The sequence below is a fragment of the Phytophthora cinnamomi genome, assembly GCF_018691715.1.
Source record: "Phytophthora cinnamomi strain GKB4 chromosome Unknown Contig7, whole genome shotgun sequence".
In the NCBI taxonomy this organism is placed as follows: domain Eukaryota; phylum Oomycota; class Peronosporomycetes; order Peronosporales; family Peronosporaceae; genus Phytophthora; species Phytophthora cinnamomi.
The window spans coordinates 1,053,417-1,068,204 of record NW_027150940.1 but is presented as its reverse complement, the minus strand read 5'-3'; the positions used below and the strand labels follow the sequence as shown (position 1 = coordinate 1,068,204).

At 51.5% G+C, this 14,788-nt stretch overlaps 1 protein-coding gene across 1 annotated transcript; it reads left to right on the top strand.

The window, feature by feature from the left end:
• Positions 1-2,771: 2,771 nt before the first annotated feature.
• Positions 2,772-3,954, top strand: IUM83_11121 (Protein arginine N-methyltransferase 1; the record flags this gene model as incomplete). Its single annotated transcript, XM_067935664.1, has 2 exons — positions 2,772-2,841; positions 3,401-3,954. 2 exons carry the CDS (start codon positions 2,772-2,774, stop codon positions 3,952-3,954), a joined length of 624 nt encoding a protein of 207 aa, XP_067798812.1.
• Positions 3,955-14,788: the final 10,834 nt, after the last annotated feature.

The window sequence follows — 14,788 nt, the reverse complement described above, 5'->3', positions numbered from 1 at the left end:
TCGGAGGAGAGGCTCGCCCTCTCTTCCCACGTAATTGCTTACGCTCAACTTTAATGGTTGAGCACGCGGTGTCGTCCCTGACGACGCCGTCACTGAGGAAGCAGCATCACGCTGCTCCTTCATGATGAACCCCAGAGCAACACCATGTTGCTCCGTCGGCGATAGCGTACGCAGCATTGTAGCTATCGCCGCTTCTCCAATGACTGTTGACAGTCGTTGGAGGGCTTCCCACTCTGGGTCAGACAGGTGGGGGCAGTCTGCGCGTGCAACATGCGTTGCAGGCGTATTGGAGCTCTCCATGGGCACCTCCGTGCTCATGGGGTTCTCGGCTCCGCGTTCGTACACCGCGTACGAACGTCAAGCAGTCGGTCGTTGGACGGACTACAAAGTGCTACCAGGTGTAGTGGGTCTAACTTGACTCACTACTTTAGCTTACACGTTGCGCTACGTGGATGAGGAAGCGTAAGTACTTAGTACTTACTTGAGTTAGTTATATTTGAATACACAAATATAATTTAAATCAAATAGAAACTCCAAGTGACTTAGATTAGGTAAAATGAGAACTGTATTGTGTGTAAATTGATATTCCTCTAAAATCTGCTAAAAACTGTTTATCATCTATGAAAGGGTTGGCAGCGGCTGGCTGTCAGAGCCCCGCTAATGTGCATGTCTCTGATTGGTAGAAAGATGCTGCTTTCTACCAATAGGATCTTTGGGTATGTGTGGACCACTCTTTGTGGTGGTCCACTTCAATGTATCCATTGGTGTGTCTTACACCAAGGCGAGGAAGTATCTAAAACTTTTAACAGATAACCTATCTGTTAAATTCACAAGTGGCTTGTAGCCACTTGCGCGTGTAACCCCGTTACAAAGGGCGGCCAGCTGAAATCCATCCCGGATTTGGGGACGGCGACTATGCTATCTCCGGATGATGAACGTGAAATCGTCAAGTGGATAGACGACCTGCGTGCAGAAGGCGCCCCTGTTTCGGCCTTCATGCTGCAACGGAAGGCGCTTGAGATAGCAGCTGAGGAAGGGCTGTCCAAGGACGCGTTTAAAACATCGTGGAATTCCGTAAGGGCTTTTTGCGCCGTTGCATGTTCTCACTACGGCGCCACACGCGCCAAGGCCAGAAGCCACCCGCCGACAGCGACGTTACCCGTGCGGAGTTCCGCGTGAAAGTCCGCGAGCTGATGAGGGAACATGGTGTTGATCGCGATTATAACTCTGATCAGACGGCAGTTTTCTTTGAATACCTCCCGAAGCAGAGAATCTCGGGGCGTGGGGCAAAACCTGTGTGGGTTCGCTGCGCCGGAAAAGAGGAGCGGGTGACACTAATGCTCCTCGGTGACTCATGCGGCACGCGCTACACACCATTCGTGATCACGAAGGCAAAGAAGTCCGAAAAAGAAGATATGGCTGTGGAGAACAAAGCCATTCGCCACGGGTTTGGTATCGGCGTGTGGAAAGAGGTCGTTGGTCTACAAAATCGATTGGACGTCATAATGTATGGCAACCCCAAAGGCTGGGGGGACGGCGAGCTTTCGATGGAATTTTTACGCTACCATTTTGCTAGTCGTCCTAACCGGGACCAGCCGGTGATAGTGCTCTGGGATGATCTGGCTGCACACTGGACAAAGGATATCCAAGCTTATGCGAAGGAGCTGAATGTAGTTCTGGTTCCTGTGCCTCCAGGCTGCACGAGTGTGTGTCAGCCCGCCGATATCAGCTGGAACATGCCCCTGAAAGCTCGGCTACGAGCACGTTGGTCGGAGAATCTCCAAGCTCAGCTCAGCGCACCTCGCCAACCTGGTGTTAAGTTCAAGCTAGCAGCTCCGAAGCGATAGGATGTGACTGAGTGAGTGGTTGCAGCCTGGAAAGACCTCAGCCCGGCAATTATTATTAGCGGATTCGCCTTCATTTCCAAGGGCGCTGCTGCTAGTGAAGAGAGAACAAGTACCGCTCTACCTAGTGACGTTCTACAGACGTCTACTGCTGTCGCAGATGCGCTGCAACGATTGGGGCGGCTTGATCGCCATCTTGGAGAGGTGACGATTGGTGGGTTGTCGGATGCTAGAAGTATTATACGGTATATACGTACCGACTTCCCTGGCTCATGGTGGATACCCCACCTACCGACACCGTGTACCAGGCAAAAAAAAGCCTGTGCCTTTTTCGATTACCGGTATGCTTACCGAATGAGGGTCGATTTGAAGTATTATTAGCATAGCATCTAGCCTTCTCGACGTCTCCAATGCCGTCGTCCCAGTCGATCTAGCACGGGTTCTAGCTCTCATGGACACTTTGTGTCGGGCTCTGAAGGCGTGCAACCAGCACCGCGACCCTTCAAAACCCTCCACACCATACTCCCCTGCTACTACATGTACTGTCTTGGCCTCTAGCCTCAGCATTAGACTCGAAATGGGCATTACCCATTTTACGAGCCCCAACACTACCACCAGTGGGAGCTTCGAGTGGGGCGCCCTTTCTTGTTGCTGCTTCTATTCTTGGTAGGACACCGTTTTGGCAGTGTGCTCTTGATTCGAACCCACTTCGGCACTAGTTTACATCCAAACTCCTAAGCAAACTCCCTAAGGTCAGGTTAGTACTCACGAATAACTTTGCGAACGTCTTTACACTCCTCTACAACTCGGGCAACAGTAAGCGTTTCGCCTGGCGAGAAGGACGTGCGTCGTTTCTTGCGGCGAGGCGAGCGCGCCATACGTCTGACTTTCGCTCTGCACCACCTGTGTCTCTCGCTCCCTAGCGCCATGACAGACGACGACGGGTCCTCCGTGCCCGTGCGCATCCGGCCGCTCATCGGGTGGAGAGCTGCGATGAGTGCGTATCCGTGGGGACGCTCTGGCATCTCTGCTCGCAGGGGAGATATCGCCGAACGAGTGGCAAGCAGAATCACAACACTTGTACCTAGTGATGGCAATCGAAATTAAACGTTAATACCAGTTAATCTACAAAGGAGGATTATTAATCGTTAATAATCCATTTTAACAGTGAACATCAAACAAGTGATATATCCAATCAAAAATAAAGGTTAACTTTCAACTCAGTTCCGATCAGCGTCAAGGCCAGCGATGCCAGCGGCTCGAAGATCAATACACATCTGCTGCACCCCAAGACGGACACCAAGTCTTGCGCCGGTGCTACAACTGCCGGCACGAACAGCACCTGAAGCAGCACTAATCCGACAGGCAGGACTAGCGTGCAGGCCAACATCAGCAGCGCCAAGACAGGCACCAATAGCACCACCAAGACCAGGGCACAACCCCACAAACGTCACCGCCGATAACACCACAAGTCAGGTACCGACGCCTACAACTACGTCCCCAAGGAGCAAAAGGACTAATACTTCGACTCGTACTCGCACTTCGGTATCCATGAGGAGATGCTCAAGGCCAAGACGTACGTGATCATCAACCTGACCCGTTCAAGGGCTTGGTCGTGCTGGACTTGGACTACGGCACGGGCATTCTGTCCATGATTGCCGCTAAAGCCGGCACCAAGCACGTGTACGACGTCGACTGCTCGGGGATCCTGACGCAGGCGCGCGAGATCGTCCAGGCCAACGGCTTCGCCGACAAAATCACTCTCACCCAGAGCAAGACGCAGGAACTAACGCTCCCCGTGGACAAGGTGGACATCATCATCTCCGAGTGGATGGGCTACTTCGTGCTCTACGAGTCCATGCTGGAAACGGTGCTGAACGAGCGCAACAAGTACCTGGTGCCCGGTGGCCTCATGTTCCCGGACCACTCACCTACCTACATCAGAGCCATCGATGACGGTGAGTACAAGACCGAGAAGCTCGACTTCTGGGAAAACGTCTACGTCTTCGACATGAGCTGTATCAAAAACATCGCCAAGATCGAGCCGCTCGTGGGCACCGTGGGTAGCGACGCGCTACTGTCGGACGTGTGCCTCCATCCTGGACATTGACCTGACCAAGGTGACAAAGGAGGAGCTTGCCCTCTCGTCCACGTTCAAGCTCACGGCCTTCCGCCAGGACTTCTGTCATGCGCTCGTGGCCTACTTCGACTGCACTTTCTCGGCCGCGCACAAGAAGATCAGCTTCTCCACGGCTTCAAGGCCGATTACACACACTGGAAGTAGAACGTGTTCTCCCTGGAGGGTGAGCTGGCCTGAAGCTCCGGCGAGGTGATCGAGGGCGAGTTCGCCTGTAAACCCAACGCGGCCAACCCGCGCGACATGGGCATTGACATTCACGCGTGCTTCGACGGCGTTAGCGGCTCGTAGAACAAGTTCAAGCTACACTAAGCTACGCCGTCAAGCTTCGGAGCCCCATAAATTAGCTTTCTATGTTTCTACCGCATGCAGCTGAGTAGACTAGAAACTTAAATGCCTCTTTGAATGAAAGACAAGCTTACGCAACATTCTCATCCTCGCTCGCCTGTCATTTTTGAACAACGACGAATTCTGCAACTATTTTGTTTGACACACACGCTGCACACGCTTTTGAGTTACAGGGGACGTGAACGCGTCAGCTTCCTCCATTGTTCGTGGAGCTGCTACCCTTTCCGCCCTTATTTCCAATTCAGTTGGTATCGCCTGGGTAAAACTAGTAGCTGGAACGGTAGCAGCCACCAAAATGTCGCCGTCATCATCGCAATCGCTGTCATCGCTGAAATCACTATCGTCGCAGGCATCAGGTAAAAGTTGATACATGATGTGATTCACCTCGGACTTCCTCGCAATGTTAGTGTACACAAACACGAGCTTGTTGACTCGCTCAGGTGTGAGAAGATTGCGTAGCTTCGTGTGGATGAACCCGTGAATGCTCCAGCTGCGCTCACTTGATGCCAACGAGGTTGGGATAGACAACAATAACTTCGCGAATTGCTGCATCAGGCAATACTTCTTGTCGGGTAGCGACCACCAATTCAGAGGGCTATAGCGAATATTTTCTCTAAGATTCCCCCTGTCCAACTGCATTTCTCGAAGACAAACTCCTGCAGCTGTTCATGGAAAGCACCTTCGAGGTCCTCCTCCACCATACCTAACTCCTTGGCGAGATTCGTGGCAGAATTGATCAACTCTTTTGCGTCGTGGCCATCCATGGACTTCGTCTGATCGAGTATGTGCACAATTCCGAGCGGCGCCCAGCATATTGTCTTCTGACGGTTCTCAATAGCATCCAGCACATCTTTTTGCAGCCCCGCACTGCATCCTTCCAAGGTCTTAGTGTAGATTGCGTGGTTACACAGCCACTGAAACTGGTGACACACCAGTGATATGCTGCAGTTGTCGCGCTCAAATGCGGCAAGACTAACGTTTATGGGGTGGATGAACTTCACCGCCAGTGTTGCATGCTCCCAGAATTTGTCATCCTTGAAAATTGTTAAGGCTTCATCCAGGTCCGACTCCTTGTAGTTATTGAGAAATGTCGTGTCAGCGAAGATTGCGGCGATGACATCTCGATTTTGAACGACGTTGGCAATGCACTTCTCGTGCGTATACCAACGTGTAGCCACCGTCAGCGAGGGAAGTCGACGCTTTTCACCTTTGTTCTTAAGTTGTTTATGGATATCACGGATCCGAGACCAAAGACCACGCCGCCTCTTGATAAAGCGGGCTAGTTTCTGAGCTTTCTCGATCACATTCTTGAAAACCGTCAGTCAGAAAATGTCCTTCACCAACAGGCTCATTCCATGCGCTGTGCAACCAGTGCAAACCATGCCCGGGCGCTCCTTCCGAACCAGCTTCCATGCTTTTTTTCATGTTGGCGGCGTTATCAGTCACTACAGCGGTGACAACATTTCTACCAACGGCGACCTGAACCTCCTGTATCGCAGCCAGAATTGTATCCGCAATGTAGCGCCCCGTGTGCACTTCATCCATCGTATTGATAGATTTCCAGAAAATGGGCGGAAGCTTCGGATTCACGAAGACAAAATTAATGATGCTATCTCCGTTCGCATTTGACCACCCATCCGTCACAAGGGTCCACTCCGTAGCACCATGCATAATCGCAATAATTCTGACTAATTCGCGCTGAAAAAGCATATCTAGCAGCCGGCCCGACATCTGGCGACGAGAAGGCAGCTCGTACTAGTCAAACATGGCTTGAAAATGAGGGTCATCAATTACTCGGAATGGAATACCTGTTGCGATAAATCCCATTGCAACTCTCAGGAAATTTTCTTCTTGTTGCTGATTGAGCGACTTGAGAGAATAACTTCGTCGTTTTTTGCGTGGGCTAGTTCGCGGTGATGCACTTTTAGGCGTACTGAACAAGCGTTTGGTCGTTGGCAGGGAGCTACTGATCGTAGTTAGGTGGTGTCACCAGTTTTTCAGTCCTTTGATGACGACGCTGCGAATCGTACTCCAGCCATCGCGCTTTTGAATCCGCGTTAAGCCGGTCGCACTTGAGCACGTGCCATAGCATGTTACAGGACGGCTGCGCGTTCTTCACGATCACTCCGCACGCGTTGCAACTAGCATACCTGGGAGTACCGCCGGCTTCCCCCGCCGTGTCTTCGTTTCGTGGCGACACTACAGAAACACGGGGACTTTTTCCTAACGAGGCGGCGCTGACACACAAACGTCGAAGCCATCGAGGCGTTGTTTCCCGCGTACAACAGCGCGAACTCAATTTTGAACATTGAAGACACATTACTCGTCGAATTTAATTTCCACTAGGGGGGGGGGGGGTTAAGTCTTGAAAGCCTACCATCAGTTGTCCTTGCTGTGTCGTTGTAAGAACTTAACCTTTAAACGATCACTTCGGCCTCACATGCTCACTGTGACAACAAGATCAGACCAGACCAGGCCCTCCGAAAATGGCGCTGCAATACTGACCTCCGCAATAAGTTTTATTGCACGAGGCTTCAGACGTTGGAAAATAAATTATTCAATATACTGCTACAATTTCAAGCACAAGATGGTATTTTTTATTTGTAGTTAAGAGAAACCTGTCGACGTACGCGTTAATGACCTGAACGGATTGCTTGTTGTCATCTCGATTCGAAAAGAGGGTTGGGAATCGGCTCCGGTTGCCGCCGTTGGCGCAACGGAGGCGGTAACGCACTGCGTTATAATAGAACGCAATAAATTACGAAACCAGTCATATATATTATATGACTGGTTTCGTAATTTATTTCGGAGCACGTAATTTATATTTGTTGTGGTATATTATGGGACGACTTACGGGACAACTTACGGGACAACTTACGGAACGACTTACGGAACGACTTACGGAACGACTTACGGAACGACTTACGGAACGACTTACGGGACAACTTACGGGACGGCTTCAAGGTGAAGTTTACGGGCGACCCGTCAACTAACAATTGCTATGCTCTTTCAGCGACAATTACGGTATTCTCGCTGAATACACTAAGTACAACAATAGCTCGGTGATACCTAGACCAAAACCCCTCTGTTAATTGATGAGCGGTTCGACTCAACAAGGTTCGGAGAACTGTGCTGCGAAGCGATCGCAGCCGTTTTGATGCGAGCCATCTGCGTTCCTCAGCGATATTCAACGGCATCGCCGCTTTCCAGTGAAGAGGCGATGCAGTGAAGCTCACTCCAAAATTTGCACAACGCACTCACCATTCCGACGGTCAGAACGATCACTGTCTTACTGAGACGCTATCTAGACATGCGGGCCTACCTTGTTCTGCTCCTGGCAGTGGTCGCTCTCTTCAGCGTTGTATCGGGGTCTGCTGCCATCCATGCATCCCAGATCTTAATTCCATCAACCGATGCTGACGAACCAGCGATCACCCAGCTGCTGCGAACTGCAGCGGAGACGGACAAGACCGCTGAAAACGAAGAGAGGGGAATCATGGATGCTGTCACGAAGCTGGGCAAATCAACGACCAAGTTGCCCAAGAACACCTACTACAAATATACGTGAACATGAAGACCGCTGCCAGGAATATTGAAAAAACCTCGGATGCGTTCCTCAAAAAAAGCTTCAATCCCGACAAGGTGTACAAATGGCTGAACCTTGGTGATGGCAACAATGGACACGAGCGAGAGCTCTGGGATATTTATGTGATAAAATACAAGCTCAAGTACCCCGACTGGGTTGGCAAGTACGGCTAGTTGCGAGGTGCGCGGGCCGTTCTCCCTGAACTACCGGTACACCCCTACGACAAGTGCGGGTGTTGTTCTTCGAGGATATATTTGCCAAAAATGCATTCACCACTCAGTAAATGTCATTTATCTCGCCAACATCGCGCTTTCTCGAGCTTCACTCATTTTACTTTCTCATATAGCTAAACGCGTCATATGGTTCATGCCCTCAACAAAGCTTTCCCTCTGTAATATTGCTTCTCCTTCACCTCTCGATTCAGCTTACCCCCAAGCTTAATCTACTCCCAACGCATCAACAGAGAGCTCTACGCGTATGCTTTGACTTTCGTGCCGTCATCCTTTCGATTTTTGGCGAAGGTGACTAAAGTGTCTGTTAAGTTTTGGCTCTGGGAGCCTTGGTCGCCCTCGTTCCGGGCCCACTAGGGTGGCAGGCAGCTTCTCCTACTTCCTACATTCAACCAGGTGGAGTTATCGGAAACCCCTAGTTGTCTTGTGGCGAATCCACACACCATAGTATTCCATGCGATCTGGTGACTCCGTGACGATATCCACTTTGTGAAAGTACTCCCTCCAAGTGAGCTGTTTCTTGCCGCCAGCACAGTCAGTTTCTCTGCCAGCGTTCGCACGAGCTCTGCCTTGACGGGGACGATATTGAGACAGCATTGCGCCTACTGGGGTTCCCAGAACCGGTCGAGGCGCGCACACGACTCCCACCAGCGCGAAATTGGATACCTCGCCCATTGACACCTAGGTAAACAGTCTGTAGTAGCATCACGTTAGGTCCTAAACTCGTTGCTTATCTCTCAGGTTTTTGCTTGGGCTCCCGACGCGGGTAAGTAAGAAATATCGCTTGTCACTGATGCTGATGATATTCCTGCTGTGATCCGAGTTCAATTCTGCATGAAGGGTAAGGATCTGCTGCTTGGGTGCCTCAGAGATTTAAGCCACCAGAACACACACACCAGGCTTGAGGCTTGCTCTGGTGGGGATGCCTGTGGCTATCCGACCCATTTCGGGACCGGGTTCATATACCCCTCATTACACTATGGGGCATTTTTCGGCACTTGGGGCCTCCAGCCCACCCAACTATCCTACACCGGGGTGCGGGTTGGCAGGGCGGACCACTCCACGGAGTGGCTGCTCGTCCAAGATATTGCCTATCTCCGGCCTCCGTGGAAAGTCCCGCACTCGGCGGGGATCGATCCCGGTACCTCCCGGTCTCCGCGTCAGGGTTTGACCACTGGCCCACGGGGATCGGTTTGCTTGGGTGCCTCAGAGCAGACACCGTGCCCTGTACCTACCTGCGTCTTGACGAACTCCGAAAGTCACGATCGTTCGATCCTTCCTATCGAGCCGTTTCTCCAGGTAACAAACCCCATTTCGTGCCCAACAGATCCCTTCACCACAGGACAGGCTGCCATACGCCACCTTACATGCACGAATCTCTTCCTACTAGGGATTCCCTACACTATCCGGGTCCGCGCTTTAGTTAGCGCAGAAGTATTATACGTGCACGAACCCCTTCTTAGCAGAGGTCGGAAAAAAATAGTGCAATACAATAAATAATCAGTTTTTTCAATATAAATTTTTATTACTGGACCTTACGGCCTCCACTACAATTTAATATTGACCCAATTATTGACAATAAATATCGTAAAAGTGCCACTGGCTGAACCCCGCAATTGTGTCATCGATGGCATCGCGGGATGACATCAAAACTGAGGTTAACCACACCACACTAGTGTCAGCAACAAACGACTGGCTTCGGGACGCGTTTGGTCGATTTCGCTGACACAAACTACGGGCCCCTTAGCATCCCAGCCAACAACTCATGCCCCTCTGGCAGCACTCCGACTTGAAGCCCAGTCAACACATTGGTGCTGCCCAACTTTAGTTGTGGAGGAACACGAGACATCATCGGAAGATGACACCTCTGATTTCGGCGAGGGTCCAAATTTATTTACAGTAGATGTTATTTACGCGAAAAAAACTAACCCGGCAGGTGACGCGTACTACTTTGTGGGCTGGGTGGGCTACGCAGAATTAACTTGGCAGCCAGCAGCTGACCTGCCGCAAGACCTCATTAATGAGTTTGAACGCGACGAGCTTGGTGTACGTTGGCCGGTGGATTACCGAGTTGAAATTCCGACTGGCGTACCTACTGGTACTAGAGGCAGAGGTAGAGTAGGAAGGCGCTCAATATAAATTGCAATACTAGTATATATTGCGGGAATTTTTATTATTGTTTGCTAGTAAATTGCAGTTTTTATTAGTGGTAGTTGCTGGCCCCAATTCAATATGATACTGTATTGGAGGACCTCTGCTTCTTAGTATCGCTCCAGTCGCGTCTATCCATTCTTCATTTCCGCTGTAGTTCTGAAAGGCGTGAAGTTTCTTGTGCTGATGGTTGATGCCGTGCTGGTCGAGGATGCTAAGGCCAGCTTTGCTTAATCGCCAAGACACCATGTTGCTGGTTTGGTCTGGTCGATCAAGCGCAAGAAGATCAGTCACTTGTTTGTGTGTCGTTCTCGCAGCTGGAACTTGGGCTGTGCGTCCGACCGAGCGAATTCAGAAATGAGCAGGACAGCGCCTCATGGCGACGTGTTTTTATTTTGACTGAAGAACTGTTGCAGGAAAAACGCGGGCATGATTCTCGCCTCAGTAGGATTGTGGGGTTACAAGGCGTCTGACGACCATCGAAAGGAATGGCGTCGTTGCCGACGTTCGCCGAGGACACTGCAAGGGGGTAGAAATCTTCCACAACGGCAAGTCGTAGCGCTTACTCACCCCTCGTTGCCCTATGAGATATGGAGACCTATCTTGCAAACAAGAGTGGAGTGATGGCAGAGATAGTCGACTGCAAGCGCTCACTGAACGTCGGCTGTTGAGTCTTCGCGGCGGTGTCGCCTTCCCGCAATGGAAACCTTCCAGGGATAGCAGTGGTGGTTTCAGTTATGGGAGTAAGCAGCCTTTTAACTGGACACCGTCTTGTGGATTGATACTGTTGAGCGAACTTTTACTATGAAATTCGCGACAGCATCACAACATTACTCGATCGTAGCTCTTAGTACTCAAAAGTTAAAGTGCTCTGGTCAACGTCGTCCACAATGAACTTCGGATCGGACTATACTCGCCTGCTGTAGACCCTGAGCATCACCAGCGGCACAGGCACAATTATTCTGGTTTTGTGGCACCAGTGCTCTGGTAATGCGAAATTGTTGGCCATCGGCCATCCGACCTTCAGGTTGTAACAGCCCAAAGTAGATCAAGCCGCGCAGAATAAGCGCGCATGGGCTGCATGATCAAAGATACCAACATGCCAGTAGAGAAGGCGGATGTACCAGGGACAAATTGTGGTCGACTTTTAGCCAGCAGAGATTGCTCTACTCGTAACCTACCCCGTGGTCTGCTGTATTTTTCGTCATTGCGATTGAGTAGTTGAAGTGCTGGCCACCTATTGGCGTTAGGGTTGCAAGGCATTGAAATGGATCACAAAACGCTTATTGCATGCCTTCGATCGTGTTCACTTCGGACCTCGGCAAATGTAGGTAGTGTTCGCTAATAGCACGGCATACAGCTCCACACAAGTACAGACTTCTGCTTCTATAAATTTTTTTTGATATGTACAAAATTGTAATAGGTAATGTAATATTACAGTAAAATCTGTATGTGTGAGCCAATCACAACGCATACAATATTAAAAATTACAGACTTTTTGTGTTCTTTATTGAAGCATATGTCATTTGAAAAAAATCCCTGTATGATACGCTGCCATTCACGACTCGGCGCTCTTCCGACAGCGCCGTTACCCCCACGAAGTTGGATTTCAGTTATTGCTTCGACCACGGCGGAAGTCATATGAAACTCACACATGTCGTCGAGGTGTTTTTCGCTAGTTGAAGTTTGCCGTGCGAGATCGCAGTCGAAGCTGCAAGAACACAGAGGACACCCGCCTGACGTTACAAGCGCAAGTCGGCCGTTTTTTCAGTAGGTGACCGACCGAAAATCACCTCGACTGAGTTCAGATCCAACAATGGCCTCGCGAGCGGCGGCCATCTTTCAAAGCTGAGCCTAGTGCATTTCAACGCGTGCGGCGATGCACGCTACCACGTTCAGTGGGCATCGATGCACAACGAGCGCCGAGGCGAGCCGCGCGTGGCGGACTGGGTCCACATGTGGAGGCTCAACTTGAGCCCCTCAACAGTGCGTGCAAATCTACCTCTGATCCTGCTCAACACGAGTTCGGTGATATTTCCGGACCTCACCAGAGTCCCATCTTCAGCTCTGTTGCGGCGGGGGACGCCGTCAACTGGCAGCAGTTCCGGATTCACTGGTCATCCAAGGCAGCGATGTCATTCTCTCGAGGCCGCCGCGTATCCGTTTGAACTACAGCGACGAACGCGTCCGCTGCGCCAACGCCCAGCGACTCCTGCAAACCGTGATCGAAGACCCCCACGCCAGCCCCAAATCGCACCCAAGGCGCTCCGCTACCGCAAGGTCCTCCCCCGCCTGGATGAAGTCGACCCTCGAGACCCAGCGTTTGACGTCTCCACGTTCTTCGGCGTCGAGTGGTGGAAAGACTCCTGACGTCCTGTAAATAGTGGTGGCGTAACTCGCGAAATCAATGTAAAACTACGATAGCGACAGCGACTTCAACGCTATTTGCATCGTATCCAGCTGTGAATTGATTGGCTCAGACCATTGTCAAATCTCTACTACACAAGCAGGAATGGATGACTCGTCGGCGACGTGCGTGGGCTCCGTCCTCGCAGCCCCCAATGCTCTCGTCGTTCAGGGAGGAGATAGAGAGTTCTTCCTGGACGAGTTCGACACGGATGGCGTCTTCACGGCGCGTATTAACAGTGGAGTTGAGCAGCAAGTCAATCAAAGCGCATGCAGAACTTTTTATCAATCAGTAGGCGGAATCGGGACTTCATTCGATGGTGGGGAACTCACCACCTCCAGTGGAAGTGAAGGAAGCTTGTCGGTCTTGTGCAAGAAGCGTCCGTTGTCCATGACATCATCAGCAATTCCAGAAAAGGAGAAATGTCGGGTGGCCGGACGGTTCAGTCGAGCTGCGTTCATGCGAAGCTCTCGCTCGGCCAGGCATCAGGCGGCAGCCGAGTTGACTCTTCAGATGTGGTGGGGCACCAGGTTTGCTGCTGGTCGATTGCACTCCATGATCAGATGCAGCGAACCTGACGGCCACGTGAGTTTCCTGGACAGCGAAGACATTCAACCGTCACCACGACTGACGGCTATCGGACGACCCTGCTGCTCCGAGCCAGGGTGCACCAACCAGGTCCAGATGAAGGGCAAGTGCGTCCGCCATGGAGGAGTCCCGCAGTGCAAATACCCAAGCTGCACATCAGCTGCTCGTTGGCACGGTCTGTGCGTCCCTCACGGCGGACGCCGTGAGTGCGTGCAAGAGGGCTGTACAAAGCTCATCCGAAGCTCCGGCAAGTGTGAAGACCACGGTGGCGGTGCTCCTAGGAAATGCTCACATCCGAACTGCACCTTGAACGCCCAGAAGCGCGGTCTGTGTGTCAGTCATGGCGGATTTACTATGTGCAAAAGCGAGGGCTGCGAACGACGAGCTGCCAGCCTAGGGCTGTGCCGAGTCCATGGTGGTGCCAAGAAGTGCAAGGTTGATGGCTGTGTAAAGCCCGTGTCGAATCGTGGCTTCTGTTACAAGCACGCCGTCGAGAACGGAGCGGTTAAAGTGCATCAAAAGCCGAAATGCAAGGAGGACGGGTGCGTGAAGATCCAGCTGTACCATGGGTTCTGCTCCAGGCATGCACAGGAGCATGGAGTTCACGTAATTCGCACGTGCAAAGTTGATGGATGCAGTAAGGTCGCACAGTCCAAAGGATGCTGCGGTAGTCACGGAGGGGGCACGCGATGCAAGATCTCTGGCTGTAATCGGCTTATTGTTACTAAAGGCTTGTGTTCTGCTCACGGCGGCCGCAAGACTTGCAAGGTGGAGGGATGCGAGAAGTGGGGGCTATATGCTGGCGATCTCAAGGGACATTGCGTCCAACATGGCGGCGGCACTCGATGCAAGCACCCAGGCTGCACCAAGAGCGTTCAGTACAAGGGTCTGTGCTGCGTTCACGGAGGCAAACTCAAATGCGAAGCTGACGGCTGCAATAAAAGTGTGAGAGTGAAAGGCTACTGCCCGCGCCATCAAAGCGAGTGACAAGCGTCACCACGGAAGCTGAAATAACGTTTCTTCCAAAAGCCACTCGACATATTATCTTTCCCCATGAACACCACGGACTTCAATGACTTTGCTTCCCAACTGTGCGATATGGAGGAGCTGAAGCAGCTCATAGAGCGCCTAAGTCGACAGAACGCCCAAGTAGCAGTGAACATGTATTAGTGCAAGAGAATCCCGCAGTCCCTATAACCTGCGAGCGGCAGACTTCTACGACAATCGGTGACCGAGAGTTTTTCCTGGACGAATTGGGCTCAGAAACTACCTTCAACAGCGTTGCTAGTGGACGGGTTGTCCAGGATACAAGTCTCTTCAATGCGTCGAAGTCCCACTCCATGGTATCCCCGAGTGATAGGACGTACGCTGAGGTTCTTACCAGCGTCTTAGCCAACTTGGACACTAACGGGGATAACTCTGCAGCATCACCCAACGGCGTCGCTACACCCTTTACTCTGATTAGTCAGACCATGACCAGAGCTGCCGATTATGGCA